We start from the raw sequence: 22,311 nt of genomic DNA, 5'->3' as shown, positions 1-22,311 counted from the left end.
CGGTGCTGAGGCGGGCCGGGCCGGGCCGGAGAGGAGGGGGGGCGGCCCGGCGGGCCGCGTTCGTGCAGCCCGGGGTGGGGCCCTGCCCGCCGCCGCCGCCGCCGCTCCTCGCCGCCATGAGCTCCGGGCAGGCCGCGGGGGAGGCGGCGGGGACCGCCGCGGCCCCGGCGCTACCCAAGGTGCTCTCAGCCCTCTTCTACGGGACGTGCTCCTTCCTCATCGTGCTGGTCAACAAGGCCCTGCTCAGCGCCTACAGGTGAGGGCCGGCGGCGCCAGCTGGGCGGCAGGCCGCGGCAGAGCGGCTGCCGGGCAGCGCGGGGCGGCGGGGCCTGTCCCGGCCCGGCCGTGCCGCGGGCTGGCGGCGGTGCTGCTCTTTTCCCGGCGAGGGCAGGTGGTGCGTGGCTTCCGAAGCGGAGCGGGGCCGCACCACACCGCCTGCCGGGGAAGCGTTTTCATGACCGTTAGCACAACCCAGGGGCGTCCGTGCTGCTCGGGTCCCGGGGCCGTCTGCACCGGCCCTTTGACACCGGAGATGTCGGGGAATGTGCTGAGACTGGGGTCGGTTTCTCCACTTTCACACCCGATTTAAGCCCAGCGTGTGCTGCTTCTGCAGCACCACCCGATGGCAGAGTCCTTTGCAGGCATATTTCTGAAACATGCCAGGCTTTTCTTCAGAGGTCTTTATTCCCACCGTCGAGGCTGGCGTTTCGCTGGTCGCACCAGCTTAGACCCTTCAGGGAAGCAGCATTTCCCATAGCTGTTCCTGCCGCACAATCTTGGTACCTTCCTGCGAGCACCTTTTTTTTCCGAGGTAGCCAAAAACGAAACGTGAACCTCAGCCAGCCTCTTAATCATAAAAACACTGAAGAACTATGTCTGTTGACTTGATGTGGGGTCCCATATGGAGTCATCATCCTGTAGCTGTGATCTTCTCAATGTACATATTCTTTACTTGAAAGGTTTGCTCTGTTTTTGCTGTTTTAACTCATTCTGAGCTAACAACAGAAGAGGGAAAAACCCCAACACAATGAAAGGAAAAAAGTAAAAAAAAAAAGGCAAAACTTGCCATTATTTTCTAACATTCAGTGCTATTTGAACACACAAGAGCTGTATATAACATCTCCCAGAAATAATACAACAGGCAAGTTGTGATTTTGTTTTATAGTGGTTTTCATCATGCAATCTGCAGCTCCCTGTAAGTCCCTGGTATACATCTAGCACATCCATGAAAGACAATCAAGGACAGTATGTCCATCAGTAAGCCTAAATTTTGTAATAAAAGCTTACAGCATTGCTGGTAATGTTTAGGGCTCTGCAAATCAAAAAAGTCTGGAGAAATCTGTGTAGTGCAGATGAGTGAAGTTTCCACATTTATATTGCGTAGCTGGAAGCACAACACAATTTAGGTGTCACGTGATTATACATGGAAGTCTTGTTTCTTCTGCTCTTTTTTTTTTTCATTTTTTCCCCCTTAATACCTCTGTTTCCCGGAATCACTTTTGCTACTGGCTGCTCATAACCCTTTATCTATGTTATGACTCCAGTGTCCTTATGGCTTTCCTGCTGCAGTTCAGAGCATTTCTTTCTTTTGCTAATGCTATGTTCCCATCCCAGTGGTGCTCATTTGAAATGTACATTTCTCAGCACACCTAGTAGTAGTAGTACAGCAGTTCTTGGTGGCTCCTGTGATAAATAGCCACAACCTCAAGGAGCCTTGATAATGGAAAATTGCAAAGCTTGTTGAGAACATGGACCCTCCATAGGCATTTGTTAGTGCAGGTGTCCGCAGAGAATGAGTTTTATTTAGATTCCTTGGATGCAGGTTTGTGTGTGACCATCCCTGATAGTGCAGTCCAGCAAAATGCTGCGTGACTCCTGGGACGCAGCAGGAGCTGTCAGAGTTCAGGGAGCTCCTTGACACCTAAGGCTTTTGGGCAGAGAGGCTCCAGACACTGCTGGTGATGGCGTAAAGCAGCCATCCATCGTAAATAACTTCTTTGCTTGTATTTCAGTACCCATACAGAGAATTAGCAGTTACTGCCACACCTTTATCAGTTTTAACCTGATGTAGAATTAGGGGAAAAAATGGAGGGGCTCAGGCTCTTCAAGTGTCCTGCTAAAGTTTCTGCTTTCTTAACATTCAGGTATCCATGCTTTCAGCTAAAGCTCATTGAAGGGGTATGGTAGGAATTTATCCATTTCAGCAGACAACAGATGTTTCTACAACATTTACCTAGGTACTTTCTTCTCACAAAAACGGTGTGTTTGGGCTGTGGAGATAAGCTTCCAAGTTAGGGCAAGTGCAAGAGATTTAACCTACTGTACCACCTCAGGATGTATAGTGTATATGTGAGGCCACTCACAAAATTACGCATTGTTAGAGTTTTTACAAGTCTGTTACCTTTGCGTACAAATATACCCAAAACAATTAGCTCTTTAGAATTGATCAGCTGTGCATACGCTATATTATTTGGATGCAGCTTATGTTTTGCTGCAGAAATAAAATTTTAAGACTCCGATAACTGTAGCGGTTCCTGAGCTCTTCTGAAAGACTGGCCAGTCATCCACAGTCCACATGTCCAGTTGTTGACTTCAGTGCTAAATTTAAACTCTTCTTTTTTGTTGTTTTGTTTTGCTTGTTTGGTTTTCTTTTTTTCCCCCTTTTCTTAGTATTAAATATCTGTTTATGCTTTTCAGCTTCCCATCACCAATGTTTCTTGGAATTGGACAGGTATGTTCAGAAGTAAAGCACACTAAACATACTCATTATTTTATAAGTTAAACTAATGTTAGCATAGAGATGTATTTTAGAGGGGAAATCTCTGTTATACTGCACTGCTTGTCTTCTGTATTAGATACACCATAAGGAAGAGGGATTTGTTTTAGTGAGGTCAAGGAAATTTCAGCTCAAGTCAAAACTATTGCCTGGGAAGAGTCACATGAAGGACTGGAAATGCCATTTATTTCCCCTGGTGGAGTTCAGTAGTTAAGAGGCCTGGCCTTCAAAACTGCCAAGATTTGTTCTAACAGGTGCATAGATCTTCTGAGAGTCTGTGAGCATTTGTGGATTATATGAAGAGACATTGCCTCTATTAGTAGACAAACTGTGTATTTCCTCATAGATCTCCCCCCTTTCCCAGCAGTTTTCCAACAGGACTGCCACTCAGTTTTGGTTCTTTGTTGCCTTATTTGCCTGTAGGCAATCTGCAGTACTGCAGCGGAAATATGTTTTTTGTTGTCGTTTTTGTTTTTAGTAGGCATCATAGTAAAACCAGAGTTCAACAGTTTGTGTAAGTGGTCCATAAAGAAGAACCTGTGACTCTGCAGAGGGATGGCTGGGAAGGATGGGGCCTTGAAGCAAGTGTTGTTTAGGCAAATACATTTAAAAGAGAGGATTTGTTTTCTGCCAAGGTTACAAGCTAAGGGGTAGTGAGGAAGAGGTAAAAATGGGGTACTGCAGGTCTGATATCTCTGCTCTTTGGTGCTGAAGAGAGTAAAATGTCTTGTGAAGTCTTTGCTGTATGGGAGGAGGAGAGAAAGGGAGTTTCTCACATCCAGACTGCTCACGGAACCACACATCATGTTTCAGTGGAAGCCAAAGATTAGAAAATGTAGCAATACTTCATATTAATGGCAATGATATGGCCTTGTTTCTTTGCAGAACCTAAGACTCAATGGCATTTCCATTTTTTGTTGACTGATCCTTCAAAGATTTCCATGAATGGTTTGTAAAGTGCATATAATATGGTATAATGCTTTAGTCTGTAGAACATGACTCCACCCCATTTTCTAGATAGACAATTAATGGATTTTTGTATAAGGAAAATTTAACGTTTTTTTTTCCTTCCTGGGGCCAGTATTAACTTTTATGATGTGTGATTGCTGAGGTACTCCTCTTCATTCTGTCCATATCTTTATTATTCATTCCTCTTGTTGTCAACGGACTGATCAATGCACAACCCCCACCTCACATTACCAAAAAAGCTGTAGGAGTGATTCTGCAGACTAAACTTCCTGAGTGAAAATAGCATGATTATTCCAGGATCCTCTCCTGTTTTATTTTCTCAGCTCCTTCTCAGCATGCATTGTTTCACAGAGTGCCACTAATTTTCTCAAGCCAGTAAAACATATGTCTGTATTGTACTTTGAAATAAGTAGCAGGCAAAATTGGTAAGAATAAAGTTATTCCAGTTTATTCGTTACGTGCTGTGTTGTTCTTGGAAAAAAATACATAACACCTAGCATTTGTCAAATGCATATAAAGATTTTGTCTTTGTCATACATTACAATTTTGCTCTTACATGACTTCTTTCTTTTTGTTTAGATGGCAGCCACTATACTTATCTTGTATGTGTCAAAATTAAATAAGATTGTTCACTTCCCCGATTTTGACAAAAGTATACCTGTGAAGGTAAGGATTGATATTAATCGGAAAATGTTACCTCCTCTAATGGCATTCTTTCTTATGGAGACAAGATATAAAAGAAGAACAGAAAACAATTTTGCCTTTGTTTGTCAAATGTATTTATTTGTATCTTTGTTTCCTTTAGTATTAGATCTGATAATTCTAATTTCACTGCAGTATTCTTGCCTTTTGTTTGCAGAGAAATCTGGTGTCATTTGGTTCTGCAGTACGTGGGAAAGCATGCTGTACCTTCATACAGCTGGATGAACTCTTTCAGATTCCTGAAGTATTTTTCTGGATGTATACAGCTCCCTGCAGGATCAATGGGAGATCTGTGTTTAAGAAAGAATTTTGATGACAGCATGAAAGGCTGTTTGGAAATTTGAATGGGACATGTGATAGAACAATAGAAAAAGGATATGTGATAGTGCAAAATCCCCATCAACAGCTGATTCCAAATGTAAGATTTATGTTCCAAAGGAGGGGCTAAAATAATACCCACCAAAGATGCCTTAGGTGGGGCTAGCTACATCGTGCAGACCTTAAATACATATGATCTAAAGAGGCAGGATAGAAAGAATATGAGAGAGGATCTTTTATTGTCTCAGTTTGGGAACTAGAATCTGAAACAATAGCAATGATCCTTGTAGACTTTTGCATCCACGTGCAGTGTTGCTGGAGCTTTGCTTTGATGCATAAGCCTGCATATTTATGTCTTACGTATGCAAGATATGTTGCAAGATATTGGTCAGTGTTTGCTCAGAGATACAGAGAGAGAGAGCTGCCAGCTCTGCTGTAGAGCTCAGATATAGTGTTTCAGGTCAGCATCTTCATTGCAGAATCTTCTTGTACTACCAGTATGATGTTTATTATGAATGTCTCGCAGCCATTGGTGAATGCTGTATTTTCTTAATGCATGCGGAAATCATTAGCATTTCTGCATGTAGAAATCTTGTAGCAATATCTATAGCATCGATTCTAAAACGGACAATCCTTATTTTTTCCAGAACATGAATGAAGAAGGTTTCCCAGTGGGTAGTTTTGAGTTCAGCTTATAAACAACTTGTTGAGACCTCAAGAGGTTTCTTCCCTCTGCACCCCTCCAGTCCCACTACACTCCCTCTCTGCTGTGGCCTTCACTTTAAAATCAGTACAAGGGCATTAAAAAGTACAGCACCCATTTTCTTTGTCCTAATAATATCTATGCTTTTGAAGACTTTCCTGGATATGCCAGGAGCAGTCAGCACTGCAGCATCCAGGGCTCGCGTATTGCTTGTAGTGCCGAGTTTGACTAGTCACAGTGAATCAACTGGATTGCTCATTGTTGATTTCTTTAATTTTTAAAGCACCCTGTGACTGACTCTTTACCCTTTTGACAACTTTTTCTTTCATTGACACTAAAATTACCATTGCTTTCAGCTAAAGTTTTAAAGTAGCAAAGTGCTTATTTTAGTGAGGAAGCTTTGGAGTTCTTGACACTTTTTAAGTAAATGTTTCATTAATCTCTGATGTTGTGCTGCATGTTGTAATTTTGCCTTTACAATAGATGAAGTTCAGAGGAAAGAGAATGTAATGTCAGCTCTGTTTTCATGCTATGAATCAAGATAGTTTTCTAAACAAAAATCTGCAGAAGAGATAGTATATTAAAAATCTGTGCAAGCTTATCTTGACAGGCTGAATCTTTATTGTTACTTACAATCCTCTTACTTTATACTCCAGTTTACTTTTGCTGTTACCTTCATTTAAAAGTTAACTTTAGTTAACTATAGTTAACTTTTACTGTACTTTTCTCCTCTCTCCTCTTCACTGTAAAAGAAAGGCAGAATTTTTAACATTGGTAAAATGCAGCCAATTCCTCTGTATGTTTTTCCAGCACATAATGCTTTGAGAAGACATAGCCTCTAACAAACACAGTGTCTCCTGAAGAATGTATAGGCACAACAACAGCAGCTATTACACGTTAGGATAGAGGATCTGTTTTGTCTTTCTGCCATTTCAGCTCCGCTTGACTGATAGTGAATGCGATTAGATGTACACACCACCTTTGTCCCCAGTGGTTACTTTGGCTGGTTTTAATCTCCAGCAACTTTACTGTAGTGGGAGAATAACAGCTTTGAACTGCAGCTGAATATTGTGTAAGGATCCCTGACTTTTGGTACATTTTCTTAAGGCTCTGAAGTTCTGTTATTGCTTCTCTGTATTGTGTTAGGGCCCATATGTTTCTGTGGGAGTCAGTCTCATTATGCTAGAAGCTGGAAATGGTAAAGTTTAATTTACCCCCAAATCCTTATCTTTCCCTTGTAGTATTTCGCATAGCACAGTTTGTTAGGTAGATCTAAAATGGTGTATCTTCCAGGCATGCTAATATATATAGACTACCTAGGGAAGCATAGCATACTTATTCATTCATATAGCGTAGCTTATTCATTCTTTTATTCCACCTGTTCTCTTATTTAGTTACTGTTATTTGTATTACTTTTATACCTAAAATTCAAATGTTAGAATGAATGTTAATCTGAGGATTATAGTAATTAAAATAAGATTGATTAACATTTACACTAAATGGAGTCTGAGTCTCATTGGAGGAAGATTATGACTCCTCTAATGAAATCAGTGAAGCTGTGGTCGTGAACAGTCACATGAATGAGAGCTGTAGATCAGTTTGCAGCATAGTTGTATTTTTTCCCTTAAAAATCTGATACTATAGTTATCAAATTCTATCAAATAAGGTTTCTCAACAGTACTTCAAAACATAATAATCTGAGTTGTGCTTTTAATTTTATCACAGTTGTTTCCTCTGCCTCTGATTTATGTTGGAAACCACATAAGTGGATTATCAAGTACCAGCAAACTCAGGTACAGTAAATGGAAATTATAAGTAGACTGTTTGGATTTTACCCTTTTCTTTTGTGGGGGTAAAAAATAAACACTAAAAAAAACCCATTGCTTAGGGACTTAAATGCATATGATGTCTGTTTGTCTAAACCCCTGATACTATTATGAAACTCTTACCCAAATATTTGATCTGTTTACAGGTTGTCTGCTTCTTTTAAGGGGGGCTTCGCTAGGCCTGTACTGACAGAAAATCACAATACTCCTGTGACAGTGAAAGTGCTTTCACTTTCCCTTCATACCCAAGTGTCCAGCTCTTCCTGGGTGTTCTAACCAGGGAGTTTGAAAGCTGTAAGAAAGATGTTTTTGAAGGAAGAAGAAGATGGGAAAGATTTGTACTATGATGTCGGTTCAGGTTATTTAGGACACACCAAGACAAGACTCTGTAGTGGGGTGGTGGCAGCAGTGTAGCCCGGCTGAGCACCAAGAGGTTGTGGGGGGATTGCTAAAGGGCTCGCTGGCTCCTGTATGCCCGTAAGCATAGATCCATGAAAGTTGCTCCCATTCTAGTGCTAAAAAGGTGTAAGCTTTTAGAGAACCTGCTGTAATAGATTGAATGACCAAAATTTTCTATGGAAGAGGAGTGCAGAAACATGATGGCTGCACCAGGATTGGAGGATATAGCACTACCATTGTGGTCATTTCTTGTATGTTATTACAGGCTGCTAAGGATTTGATAGTAAGCTAAATCGAAACACAGAATTTTGTAAGTTTTCAGCTTTTCATAACTTTGAAACATTAAGCGCCTGATTCTGCAACTTTTTGTTGTACGCATTCAGAAGTTGTTCCACTGAAGTGACTGTTCAGGCAGGCATAAGGACTTTGGCAGTACTGTCCTTAGTAGCACTTCAGCCAGTGTGAATATGGAAGTAGTTTCAATCCTGTAAAAGTTTGATTCATGGGTTCTTCTTTCCCCTGTTTCCCTAACTAATTTTAAAATAAAAAGTTTATTAGGTTATTTTAAACATAAGCGTACCATCTCCTCTTCCTATGACTGTTTTACTTCCTTTAGATTTACTATTCATAACTTATTTTTATAACAGAAAAGTAAGAATGGCTGTAGTGTTTCTACCATTAACATTTTTGTACACTGCATTTTCATGAACAGTTTGTTACATTGCATTTTGTTACATTGTGTGACGTTTGTTTACACCTTATTTGGGTTGTCTGTAAGGTGTAGATGATCCTATGCATAACTTCAAAATGTCTGTTGTAAAGTGGTTAAACTGTGTTAGGATTTGTATAAGTCATCAATGCAGTTGCTAATAGTTATCTTAAACAGAGGATTAATTGGTCCATATGGCCATGCTGTCAGATTTCCAAAGTGTTAGATGCAAGTGTTTTCTCAAATTAATCAAAAAGGTTTCCAACTGCTTCACTTTGCGTAGACGAACAATATGTTGTTCAAAAGTAACTGTTTGGTAATTGCAGCTGGTCCCACCTTTGATGTTTCTTGTACTTTCTCTGGGTTTTTTTTTTTGTGGATTTATTTTACTTTTTTGAATATACAGCTTGTTTACTAAGCATGTTCGCTTTGCATTTTATTTCTGTTACATGTTTTCAGAGACAGGTTTATTGTGTGTCCTTTAAGTTTACAATAGATAAAATATTTACTTACGCTGTCAGTGAATTCTACAGGAAGAATTATTTCACAGGGGCTATGCTAGGTAGAAAATAGCTTTTATATTTCATTTCACTGATGCAGAGGTGCCTTTTAGAAGGTAGCCAGTTGCATTGTTTTACAAACTGGCAAATCTTGTTATTTTTCAATGATTTGGTTATCTAATCTGCCTCTGGTGTCAGACTGACTTTTTTATGTATGCTAAGTGGCTGGGAATTTGTTTTGGTTGCTTATTGCGGGACTAATGGTTTCATCCTCTGCTTGGTAAAATTAGATAAGAATTAGAACATAAAAATACTATTAATCTGACACTGTGCTTGGATTTTTATTTCTTTTTTTGACAGTTTGCCGATGTTTACAGTGCTCAGGAAGTTTACCATTCCACTTACTTTACTGCTGGAAATCATCATACTTGGGTGATCCTTTTTTTTTTCATTTAAGAGACCTTTATTTTAGATCATATCGAATGGATTACTTGTGACATCTCATCAGAATATTGAATGAGTGCTTTTTACTGAAAAATAGAGAAAACAAAAGAAAGTTTCAAAATTTTTTGAAGACATAGGTACATGCACTTTAGTGAATACAGGAAAAAAAAATCAGCTTGCTCTCATTTACCCAGCTCCTTCTCTTGACTTTTGCACAGGAATCAGGTAAGCAGAACATGACTCAGACACTTCTTTTAGCGATTATGGTTTGTGTCTTGTCTTGGAGGCCCCTAATCTGCAAACTGCTTCAAACAGATGGATCCTATGTCTCAAAACAGTGATGATAGTATGGCAGTCTGCTTATGTAGAGTAGCTTTCTGGGTGAAGTCTAAAATCGCATCAGTTTAATGAGGCAAAATGGTATCTAGCAGTGTGCTGTTAGATCAGAAGACTCCTTAATTATAGGTACATCAGTTGTTTTTAATAAGAAATTAAGAAGTGTACGCTATTGCAGCTTGGGATCACTAGTTTCAGTTGTACTGATGTGGAAGAACAGGAATATAAATATGTCATACTTTGTCACCATCATAGTTCTATCCAGATGGCTTGTGCTTGGATAAGGCAAGGTCACAAAGGGAAAAGCAGCTTGCTAAAGCTCAACCCAGGCAGTATGAGAGTGATGGTCAGGGGAAGAGCTTTTCAAAAAGCCTCCAAGTAGATTGGCATCTCCTTTTGGCTGAAGCAGCAGTTGATCAATGTGATTCATATTTGGGGATGCTCCACAATTCTTTTTTAGTTATAAGTTCTCACAGGGAAAGCAGAACTTGATGTCTTCTCCTGTTGGCCTGAGGCCACCCACAAGCAAGTGAGGAAAATGTGAGTCAGTGAGATTGTCATGAGTTCTCAGCTGGACTACAGCAATGTGGTGTATGAGTGCAAGCAACATCCTAACCTAAGGGAAGCTTAAGAGCAGAACGCTGTATTCGTAGACTGCCACAGTGTATTTCCTCAGGACTGAAAATAAAAGGACTCCAGAAAGTCTACACTGGCTTACCTCAGGATTTGAAAAGTAGTCAAGGTTTGGGTTGTTACTGTTGAGATTCACTATGATCAAAGCCTAATATATCTAGAGACTGCATACAGCTTTGTTGTTGGGACAGTGGTCCATGTGGTCCATGTCTGTGCTCCTTTGACACACAGGATTTCTCCAAGAGCATTGTACATTTTGTTTTGATGGATCTTTTCTCACAGGCCAGCTCAGAGCTGGGGGCTGGCCTGGGAGAATGACTAGGGAATGTCTGTAAGGCATATTGCAGTATGGTGCAAAAATACTTAAGACATTTCTAAATAAAGTAATACAGCTATAAGAAGCAGGATAGTTTTATGGTATGCTTTTCCGTACTCTGTGGCAGTGCTGATGTAGACATACTGAAGAATGTAAAGCTTCTGTGCTTTCCCCTCCAAGTACAAGGTTTCAGTTTGACTTCAAAATAAGTATCTATTTCAAAAAATAGCCCAGATAGTTTGCTGTGTAGCACCTTCCCCAAGAAAGGTGAGACAAAAAACTACATGAGAGATGTGTAGTGATTTTCTTTTATTGGATTATTGGAAGACACTGAAATATGTCCATTATGAGTACCAATACACACTAAATTACAGTTTGTTCCAGCACTGTTACTTTAAACCTTTAATGTTTACTCTTAAAATTATCTAGTAGCAGAATGCTCACAATGCTTTTTCAATCTCTGTTCTCAGGGCCAAAGTCTGACAGCATGGCACATAGTCAATTACATTGCTTCTGTAAGGTTATCAACACTGTGCCCTCCTGTTAAATATTCTGTGATTACTAATTACTTTGAAACTTTTCAGGCAGACAGCCATTTAATCTCCTCAAATAATGAAAATGTGAACTGTCTAATTTTTGTCTACAGGAAACGACACCCACTGAGTATTATAGTCAGCGTATTTACCATCATTCTTGGGGCTTTCATAGCAGCTGGGTAAGATTTTAATTTGTTATATTAAGTCATGTTACGAGAGGAGGAACAACAGGGGGATTTTATTGCTTGTTAAGTGCCAAGTAAACCTAAGTTGAGATCAGTTACTCTGAATTAAGTTGATCTGGAAGATCTCTCTACTGACATCATTGGGAGGTGCAGTAATACAAAAGGAAAAATTTAACCCCAGCTGGAAGTATTTGGGAACTTCTTTTTTTTCCCCCGGGATTTTCCATCTTTGCAGGATCATAAATGAAGCAAGTTAAAACTGTGTGAGGAATGCTGCTTTTATTTCATAGTATCAGTGTATTTTAATAATCTTAGAAAAATATATTCTTGTTCTGGGTGGAAAGGCTGATATTCTGGTTGTCAAATATTGTTTTGAGTTAAGCAACATCTATTCTTTTAATGACTCTTAACAAGTTCAAATGTGAGATTAAGTTCACAAAGCACTCATATGTTAGTCTCCTCTGTTTTTTTTCTGTGTGGGTATTCCTTTACTTAACTGGAAATGTAGTGTTATTTCTTGTTTGTTGGCTTCGCTATGTATAAAGTTAAATAATTTCCATATGATGTGACTCGGATAGAGCCGTGTCCCATTGAATGAATTATCCTATATCCATGAGGTGACTAGTCGAAACAGAAAGGATGACAATATGTCTGGTCTGACTGTAAAACACAAATAGTCATACTTTATTCCCTAGCTACTTTTTGTGTTAAAAGAAATAGATAAGTATACTCAGTAATAATTGGACAGGTTGTCAGGGTTGAGACAGATGGAATTTTTCACAGAATGAAAACAGAATGTTTCCTGCCACTTCCGAACTGAGTTCTGGGAACTCTCTGATGACTCATTTGTGAGGGTCCTGTGGCTAGAGGAATGTGAAGTACCTTGACTTGCAAAGAAGGCTTAAAGCAAAACCTGTGACTTTCTGGAGTTCTCAGGATTTGCATTTCCTCATTTATGATACTTCTCTAGGTAAACAGTGTAGTGCAATGCATTGTATAATGTTTGCTTTTTTACAATATAATATTTCTTTCCCAGGTCTGATCTGTCTTTTAATCTGGAGGGCTACACATTTGTATTGCTAAATGATATCTTCACAGCAGCAAATGGAGTTTACACAAAGCAGAAAATTGATCCAAAGGTAACTGTTGGGAGATTAGGTTGAATTATGACAATATGGTAACAGTGGATTACTGATTATATAACTTTATGAACACACAATTATGAACTAATAAATACTTTCATTTGCTTTCATATTTCAGTTGATATATGCATTCTTAATACAGAATACTCTGGGAAAAACTTGTTTTTAGTATCTCAGGCCAGGCTTAGATAAACAGGGTATTTTATTTTTTCCCAAGTCTTTTAGGCAGAGTTTGTAGTGGCTTTAAAATGTTGGTTTTGGCTAAAAAATAAAATAAATCCAAACCAAAAGCAAATTGTTTACCTATAAACTTGACATATATATATACACATATCTAAGGAAGATTATTTTTTTACTAGAAACACACTTTAAGTGAGGTTTATGTAAAATACACTTGTGGGTAGGAACAGAGACCTGACCAGTTTGAGTCAATAACAACTGATACCTTTTTTGGCTATCTAAAAGCAGGTCTACACCAAACCCAGGTATGCCAAAGAATTAGGCCATACCTTGATACATTATACTTCGTGTAAAGATTGAGCAGACTGCTCTTCAAACACAGTGCCATGAAAACATACCAAGCCGTAGCAAAGAGCAGTCTTGGAGATGCTGGATTGAGGTTTTGTCACTGACTTTTGTGGGTCAGTCTGTACAGTGGAATTATGTGTCTTTTAATAATCTCAGGAGTCACATCGAATCCAGACTTCATATTTTTCTTTATGAGCAGCACTTAACGGCCTCACGGGTTTCTGCAAAATACAGGGTTTCATTTTAAAGCGAGAGATAAGCTGGAGAGGTTTGCAGCGTAGCATGGCTGAATCTGGAGGAAGGGAAGGCTGCTTTTTCATTCCCCTAATCTTCTGCCTTTGTGTCAAGCAAGTAAACCAACAGGATATATGGCATTCTTCAAGTTGCTTGAAGTTACATCAGTTACCAGTGATTACAGATGCTCCATCTAGGAGTCAGGCATCATGAATTTTCCTGCAGTGCTAGCCCCAGGGAGCCACTCTGCCCTGTGCTTTTGTGGTTGATTTGCAGTAGACGGAATGGGTAATCCCTTGGCCAGGCAGAGACTTATCTGCAGTCTAACACAAAGCAGTTCTGGACCAGTGCCTTGATAAGTTTCTGACCAGCTGGTGTTGTATAGAGATTTCTCAAGGTATAGCAGAGCAGTGATATTCTGCTGAATCTACAAAGTGACTGAAATGGAAACTCAGCTAAGTACTAAACAGTGAATCCAACTATCACAAGCTTGTATTTTAAATTGAAGCGTATTATGTTTTGTCTGCTCATTGACAATAGTGTCAGAAGGATTGCCAGAGTAATATTTAGTATTTTGCTCCCAAATGGCTTGTAATTCCAAACATCATGTTTCATTTTGCACAGGAGTTGGGAAAATATGGTGTCCTTTTCTATAATGCTTGTTTCATGGTGGTTCCAACAGTTATTATTAGCTTTTCTACTGGAGACTTTCAACAGGTAAGGAGCAATATTCCATGTCTCAGACTGATAACAATATTTTGTTCAGTTTTTTCAGTTGCAGGGGGTGGATGGGTTTGGGGTTTTTTTAAGAGGTACTCCTACCTCCGTGTTGGTGACTAGCGTTTGAAATCTGTGACTTAGACTTCCCTTCATAAGTAAGGACTTGTGATTGTTCACTCTGAGGAGAAGCTGAAGCTGTGTGATAGCCGTTATATGAGTCTTTGTTCAAAAACTAATGTATGACTGGGGACTCTCAGCTAGAGCAGTTTGTTGGGAATCCAGCTGCACTGTGTGATTTGCCACATGCTCTAAAATGAGATTGCAAATACCAAAACCAGACAATTTCCAGTCGTCTCATTCTGATGTACAGGAAAGATTCCTGTTTAGTCTCAGTCTCAGTCTAGTTTAGTAACCTTCTTGTAGAACAACAGCATGACACTCCATAGCTAATCGTAATACAGTATAATACCATAGGCAGTATGTCCTTGCATGTAAAGTATCAGGCCAGGAGGTTTGTGTTGTTTTTCTGGCTCCCTCACAGACTTGCTGAGTTGCCTTTTTCTTACCAGTAGAATGAGTCTAGAGACTTGTATTCCCTTTTGGAAATATTTAAGATTTGCCACTGAAAACTGTTACAGAGCTTGTGGGTGTCATAAATCATTCCAATGTCCTTTGTTGTATGTTGTTGTGCCCTGGACTCAGGTGATTTTGTCATTGTATTCTTACCAAGTCTGTTTAAGTGCAAAAATTGTCACTTGCTGAAAAATTATGGCTTTAGATCTGCTCTGAGTATGAAATCTCTTCTTGTGACATCAGTCCAGCATGACCTTGTGCCAGTTTAGGAAACATGCAGCTGATGCCGTTCTTGGCAGTCTTAGTGGAGGCCAAATTTGTATGGCTGTAAGGTTTCAACTGCTTTCCCAGCAGTCATTGCTCGAGGCATTTTGGGAGAACTGGACAGGGAAATTTACCTTGTTGCTAGATTTATTCCATGGGAAAAATAAAGAGTGTGTTGTGCCTATATGTTGATTTGGCACAAACAGTTTAATGCTCAATTACTTGAAAAAAATAAATAGGTATCAGAGGAATGCATAGTGCCTATTGTGCATATGCATTGGCTTGGTCACTCAATATTAAAAGTCCTATTAAATGATGTGGATAACTAGTGTCAATGTGATGCACAGAGATTAAATCGCAGAGAAAAGGTAGAAAATGGAAAAATACTGATGAAAAGTCAACAAATTGTTGTAGATAACACCTGTATTTAGCAGATTTTCAGGCCATAGAAGTTGGCTTGCTTTCACCCTAGCAGAGATTTTTGCCTTGATCCATCACAGACAATGCATAGTAGGTACCTTTTGCCAGTCAAAATATCAGTACCCTGTCTATGTGATAGGGAGATTGCTTCTGCTCCTCTAGCTCTTTCTGGAGTGGTAGCTACCACATCTTGTAGAGACTGCAGTGTGTGAGTGACCCAGTTATTCACTTCTCCTTCACCAGCTGGCTGGATAGGAGGACAGGAAAGCATGATGCAATGGAAGAGAAATGAAGCCCCAGAATGTCTCTTTGTAATACTTTGCAATTTGTTACTGCACACCAGCACAATTGTAGCAAGGCAGAGCTGCCTGAGGTCCCTTTAATCTATTAGCTCAGGTGTTGGAGGCTCAGCTAGCCACAAATCAGCATGGACAACAGCCTTTACCCTGTTTCTCAGGGGTGTGTTCAGCCTTTGTTGAGTTTTGTGCTGATACAGGTGACTTTAAACTGACCAGATTAAAATGAGGTGTATCCTGGAGTTACTAGAGATGGAAAAGAATCTGTGACCTGTGTCTTAGTGACTGTTGTGTGGCACTGTGTATTTGTTTGCTGCATGTCACTAAGGAGCAGACTTCGAAGTGATGATTTAGCCTTTTTATTGACCTTCATTGATGAGAGACCTTAGTAATGCTTATTTAACCTACTTTTGAGCTCAAAAGTGCAGGCTCAAACCTTGAAAGCTGTTCATGAATGAACCCATGGTATGAAATAGACTTCAAGGAGATTATTTATTTGCTTTTCTCTCTGTCTGATATCAACACTATTTATTGTATAATATTAATCACAGTGTTGGTATCTGTATTAATAAATATAAAAATACAGATTCTTTATATTGTATTTATATTCATTGCTTGCAGTGTGCAGTCTTATGTCTGCATTGCTATATATGTTACAAGAATGTATCTAGGTATTATGGCTGCTTTTGTCCTGTTGTCTCTGAAGTTAAATGCATTAAACTGTTTCCAGTAGTAATATAAAAATTTTGTAATTATAATATGAATAAATGTATTTTATGATTTTGCACATTTTCGTATTAACTGCATTTTATATGTGTTTACAGTTGATTATATAGCACATAATTCTCGCTCTCTCTTTTTTTTTTTTTTTTTTTTTAAATAGGCAACACATTTCCAGCACTGGACAAATGTTTTATTTGTCTTTCAATTTCTTCTTTCCTGCTTGTTGGGGTAAGGACACAGGGCAATCAAGTAAGACGTTTTAATGACAGTGTTTCAAATTGCAAATCTCAAATGTAAAACTTTATCATAATAAGTAGGATAAAATTCAAAGAAAATACATTTTTCCCCCAGGCTTCTGTCTTGTCTTTTAATTATTTCTAATAGTGTAAATAACTGTTTCAATACTATCTATGTTGTTGACTTCACAAGTACAGCAGTCAACAACGTGACATTTAGCTTTTTACTTTCTGTACTCAGTACCTCTCTGCTGGCCGTGTCTTCTGATTATCTAACAACTTCTTTGCAGTTAATAGAATGTAAGCCCTTTAGTATAGTAACTGTTTCAGTGTGTTTGTTCTTTAAAGTACCTGGAAAAGTATGGTAGACTCAAAAGTAAGGAAACAATGCTTTGTTCCTGTTGGAACTGCAGAGTCAAAGCAAGAATAAAAAAGTGCGTTGGATCCTGTTCTGCTCTTGCACATGTCACCAACCAAGGGGTCAAACTAACTTCAAATACTGACATTTAAGAAGGACAGAAAGTAGGGATGAGTCTGCTAGAGCTCAGGCAGCACATTTTAACGTGTATTTTGAGTGCTTTGTGTATGCACATCATTAACTTGAAATACCAATCCACAGAATCTTTTTTTAGGGTTTGGAACAGGTGTGATTGAAGATTCCAGCAAAATACTGATCCAGAAAATGTTGAACATTTCAAATTGTTGCTAAACTTCTGAGCCCTCTGGAAGGAATTTATAAAATTTTCTCCTTTGCTTTATTTAGGTTTCTCTTGATGTATTCTACTGTCCTATGCAGTCATTACAATTCTGCGCTTACAACGACAGTAGTCGGTGCCATCAAGGTGAGTTATGGAGAAGAGGGGGATGAGAATGCTCAAATAGACAGGGAAGAGCATTGACTCAGCAGTGATCCTGGTTATGGTCAGAGCTGGAAACTCAAAATGAGGGCTAATACTGAGACACTGTTTGTGCCATACATTTGGGAGATCCACACAACAAAGTGACCTTGTTTTCTTCCATTGAAGCTCAGGTATACTCTAAAAAGCAATGTGAGTGTTGATTTGTTTTTATTTTTCCTACATGAGAAGCTTGAACCACTTTAATTAAAAAATGTCTAACCACATTTCACCAGGTACTGTCACCTGCTTCTGTTCCTTATCAAGTTACCGTGAGTTAGTCAAGGTAGCCTGGTGCAAATCCATTGCAAACTGATACAGACTAACCACTTTCACTCTGGACTGAACTGGTTTCCATTGCTGCTAATAAATAGGGCATTCATAGATACAGAATAATGGCTAAGCTGTAGTAAGGAGTTTATTGCTTTATGGTTCACAGCTTCTGCCTCTGTGTGAGAGGTTGTATTCCAGCCGAATGAACTATTTCATTTTGGTTTGTATAAATTCTGGTCAATTTGATCAACACCAAAACACGCCTGTCTTAAAAACTGAACTTGGTGTCCTTACAGTCTGTTTTCTCTAACCCAGTTTAATTGTGTTGATAAGGCCAGCATGTCAGAGCTGGGATGATCACTGACTGCACAAGCACCTTTTTGTAGGCCAGTTTGGAGAGAAGCATGGACCTGTAAGTTGGAAGAGTTTTAGAAAAGATAAAACTTGTGCAGTTGTGGGCCAAATAACTATCAGAATCCAAACTAGCTTAGGCACAGGGATAACAGGTGCTCCCTTCCATGGGTGACTAAGGAAAACAATACCTCCAGCATAGCAAAATCTGCAAAAGGAAGATGGTACTTCTCTTTCTACAGTTGTTTTTTTTCCTGAAAGCTGGCAAGATTACTCTAGTAGTTTTCATTCTGTCGTCCTGAAAGTGTTCTTTTCAATTTTACATGTCTGCATTGAACCATTAAGATAGAGCAACACTATTTCTGAGTAATAATTAGTCTTTCAGACATTTTGAACAGCTTAAGTTGAGAAGCACTTTATGATGCAGTAGTCCCCAATAGAAATTGGTAGAAATTATGTCATTTCCAGGCTAACTGCTAGAACATTTGAAACCAACAAAGTGTTGGTAAAATGATCGCACAGTTCTATAGCTTTCCTTCTGTCTATAGGGGACAATTTTCCCAAAACTTGATGGGGGCAGGGTGAGGGGTAGAATCTTTAAACTGTGCCTGCCTTGAACTTGAGCCAAGTGCTTTCAGTATATATTTAGTTGGCAAAGTAAGGAGGTAACCCTTTTAAAGCAATAGTAAAGAGCATTTATTGTAACTTTAAAGCATAATTTTTATGCCTGAGAACCCAAAACCTGCTTTTAAGAAATAGAATTTGAAATGAGCCTTCCAAAGATTAAAAAGAAGTACATTTTCAGAAGGTGGCTATAGCTCCATTTTACCTAACATCAAATAGCTAATTTTCTTTTTTTTCTTTTTTTCCCTTTTTTCTTTTTTTCTTTTTTCCTTTTTTCTTTTTTCCTTTTTTCTTTCCTATTGTTTTTCTTTTTTTTCTTTCCCCAGAAAGTCACTCTCAGTGCATTGTATGCATTGAGAAAACATACTGATTTTATTATTCCATTTTGTTTTTATGTTACCCGTAAGACTGACATCCTGTGAAACTAATATAAACACTGATTTTAGAGTGGGCAGCAACAGAGTATAGCTATTTACTTAGAAAAGTAAATTAATTGATATAATCTATATTTTTGGAGATTAAAACTGACTTCAATAAATGCATGGCTTTTGTTTCCTTTCAGAATATATCTATTGCTTACATCGGAATGTTGATTGGTGGAGATTACATATTCTCCGTGTTAAACTTTATAGGGCTAAACATTTGGTGAGTGGAACTTGAATAGCTTTTATTTGTTAAAGCTGAGGATTTCTCAGTGAGATACAGTTTTATGATTTGTTTGATTTGGCCCACTTGGATGATGCAGTCTTGAAACCACTGGCCGGAGGACTCACTGCATTCAGGATGTAAAGCTCATTACAATTAGTTACGTCTTTTCATGTCTGTTTTCAGATACTGAATCTTACTATGGTAAGATCTTAACTATAGAAACATGCCTGTAGTTTTACTATGTGGGGTTGAGTTCATTCTTTTTTATGAGCAACAGTTCTGAGCTGCGAGGCTTACAAGTAAAAGCCAAGTGGTGTGGGAAGTGAAAACACTGATAGAATGATTGTGCCTGTTGAATATGAGTTATGACTTGTGAGTTCTTACTTTTTGTGTTTGGATGAACTGTTACATCTCTTTGTATGAATCTGTTGGAGCAACTGGTTATTGATCTTTGTCTAGTCAGGGCTTGTATCTCAGATGGCTTACATAGCTCTCTGGCATTCTTTAATCCTTTGGAAGGAAAGGTACTTACCTGTAAAATGGTATGTACAACATCAGGTATGTCTCACACCTCTGTTCATTCTCTTTTCTGTAGTATGGCAGGAGGACTGAGATACTCGTTTTTAACCTTAAGAGGAAACAGCAAGCCTACGCAACATGGGGATGAAGAGAATGCACTTCGTGAGTCAAAGAGTTAGCCAAAATGCCTGCCTTGAAAGAGACTGAAGATACAAGTTTGTTTAGCGTTGCTGAGAACTTAAGTATATGCTGGAACATATTTGGAACGAGAAGAAAAATCTACCTCCATTACCACAGATGTGCACACAAATCATTGGTTCAGAAATATTCTTGCACACCATGTTTCTTCCATGTAGACAAGTTTAATTTTAGCTTTTTTTTACACCATGAGCTAATTTATAGAAAGGGATGCCATGAGCAGATCTCAAGTTGTAAATTTCTTCATTTACCTGTACTTCAGTGCGATTTGTTTTGTTTCAGTGTCTGTCAGTACTCTCTGAGGCAAAACTGCCTGTAAAGATTGTGAGGCTTGATTCACCATTGCCTTATGCCATACGCAATCTTTGATATCAGTGAAGAGATGAAAGATGCTAGTGATTCAGAATGATTTCACGTAAGCATTTGTGTAAGTGACTGTAGAACGTATGGAGCGAAGAGATGTGCCCCAAGATTGTTCCCTGTGTGTCGACTGAAGAATTCAGGGTATGGCCTAGTGTGTTTGGTATGCGGTGTGTAGACATTCTCTCTCAATCTTTTCCTCATCCTCAATAACATCATGGTGTTCTGCTGCAATTGTCACTGTTGTTACAAGTGAACCCTGATAACTTTGCTGCAGGATCAAGGAAGGAAATAGAAGATTTTTTATATTTAAAAAGATTTTTTTTGTGTGTGAGCCAGTACCAAACAGGTAATTAGGAGAGATAACAAAGGTAAATCTATTTTTGTGTAGGTACATTTGTCTTTTTATATCACAGTCCCCTCCTCTGATGTTTTGTCTGTAATTACCTTTCAATGCTGCAGGGAAGTGATGCTACTATATACAAACTGCAAGACGGGAAACTGATGGATATATGGAAGACTAACTTATGTTTAGATGAGGAGAAAGGATCAGTGTCTTGTTGTGTCTTACATACGCAATGGAAGCTTATCTGGTACTAGTTTATGCTTAAAATTCAGAATAAGGAATCGTAACAAGCCCAAGGGGTTGCTACAGTGGGCAAGGCTGGTCCAGTGGTTAAAAAAAAGGTCTGGAACCTGATTGTTTGGGTTATCATCTGGGACAATAATGGCACCGCTCCGTATCTTTATTTCCTTCTCTGAAAATACAGCTGATAATGTTTACCTGTGTCTCTGCGGATACAGTGTTTATCTTTGAAAACACCATAGAAGCATTGCAGCACTGGAGGACAGCAGAGTATTAATCTTGTTGAAGTTTTCAACTCCCTGCAAGCATGAGCCAAGATTTTTTAAAATAACCAAATCAAAAGGAGATTTTGGAAGACCATGACATGGAACCAGTGTGATCTAATGACTTACTTTATCCCTGCTTGAATTAAAATACAGCTAAATCTGTAACGCATAACTACTCTGTGTGTAACACATGAACAACCAGACTGGATTAGGCCTAAGAAACATGTGAGTAGCTCACACCAGAAGCTTCAGGGAATGACTGGGCTGCCCACTGCCTGCGTGGATTTGAATGGCAAGAGGAGGAGTGACTGCAGATAGTAGAAGTGGAATTTAAGAGCATAATCCAACTGGAAACGGAAGTCTGGACAGTTTCTCACAACTGGCTAAGAAATGTGACTTTCATTTTCTACTTATTGAGGAACTAGGAAGGGAAGGGGTTGCTGCCACTATTTTAGAGAGATACCTGTTTTTAAAGATTTCACGGAATCACTAAGGTTGGAAAAGACCTGTAAGATCATCAAGTCCAACCATAAAAAAAAAACCAAACAAAAAAACCCAAAAAACCAAAACACACACACCCACAAAAAACCAAAACCACCCACAAACCACAAAACACACCACAACCCACACCAAAACAACCCACCCACACCACACAGCACCATGCCCATCAAGCCACATCCCACAATGCCACATCCACACACTCCTTGAATACCTCCAGAGAGGGTGACTCTACCACCTCCCTGGGCAGCCTGTTCCAATGTTTCACTACTCTCTCAGTAAAGAACTTTTTCCTAATACCCAACCTGAACCTCCCCTGGCGCAACTGGAGGCCATTTCCTCTAGTCCTGTCACTCGTCACTTGGGAGAAGAGACCAACACCCGCCTCTCTGCAACCTCCTTTCAGGCAGTTGTAGAGAGCGATAACGTCTTCTCTCAGCCTCCTCTTCTCCAGACTGAACAACCCCAGCTCCCTCAGCCGCTCCTCATAAGACTTGTGCTCCAGACCCGTCACCAGCTTCGTCGCCCTTCTCTGGACACCCTCCAGCACCTCAATGTCCTTCTTGTAGTGAGGGGCCCAAAACTGAACACAGTATTCGAGGTG

At 39.3% G+C, this 22,311-nt stretch overlaps 1 protein-coding gene across 1 annotated transcript; it reads left to right on the top strand.

Annotated features, from left to right (window-relative positions):
• The first annotated feature begins 116 nt into the window (after positions 1 to 116).
• On the top strand, positions 117 to 21,723 carry SLC35D2 (solute carrier family 35 member D2). Its single transcript, XM_059833701.1, has 12 exons — positions 117 to 256; positions 2,698 to 2,731; positions 4,325 to 4,411; positions 7,194 to 7,261; positions 9,263 to 9,334; positions 11,278 to 11,346; positions 12,389 to 12,491; positions 13,881 to 13,973; positions 16,413 to 16,480; positions 17,252 to 17,330; positions 19,195 to 19,277; positions 19,876 to 21,723. The coding sequence occupies exons 1-12, from the start codon at positions 117 to 119 to the stop codon at positions 19,976 to 19,978; spliced, it is 999 nt and encodes a 332-aa protein (XP_059689684.1). The 3' UTR covers positions 19,979 to 21,723.
• Positions 21,724 to 22,311: the final 588 nt, after the last annotated feature.

The sequence above is a fragment of the Gavia stellata genome, chromosome Z (genome assembly GCF_030936135.1).
Source record: "Gavia stellata isolate bGavSte3 chromosome Z, bGavSte3.hap2, whole genome shotgun sequence".
Taxonomy (NCBI): Eukaryota; Metazoa; Chordata; class Aves; order Gaviiformes; family Gaviidae; genus Gavia; species Gavia stellata.
The sequence above is the reverse complement of the archived record's forward strand: the minus strand, read 5'-3'. Positions and strand labels throughout refer to the sequence as shown.

What these genes read in the sequence shown, in the direction of transcription:
- SLC35D2 (XM_059833701.1), top strand. Translation starts at nt 117, where the DNA reads ATGAGCTCCGGGCAGGCCGCGGGGGAGGCGGCGGGGACCGCCGCGGCC. An exon ending in ACAAAAGTATACCTGTGAAG is followed by an intron (nt 4,412 to 7,193) that starts GTAAGGATTGAT and finishes ATTTTATCACAG; the next exon opens with TTGTTTCCTCTGCCTCTGAT. An exon ending in CTGGAAATCATCATACTTGG is followed by an intron (nt 9,335 to 11,277) that starts GTGATCCTTTTT and finishes TTTTGTCTACAG; the next exon opens with GAAACGACACCCACTGAGTA.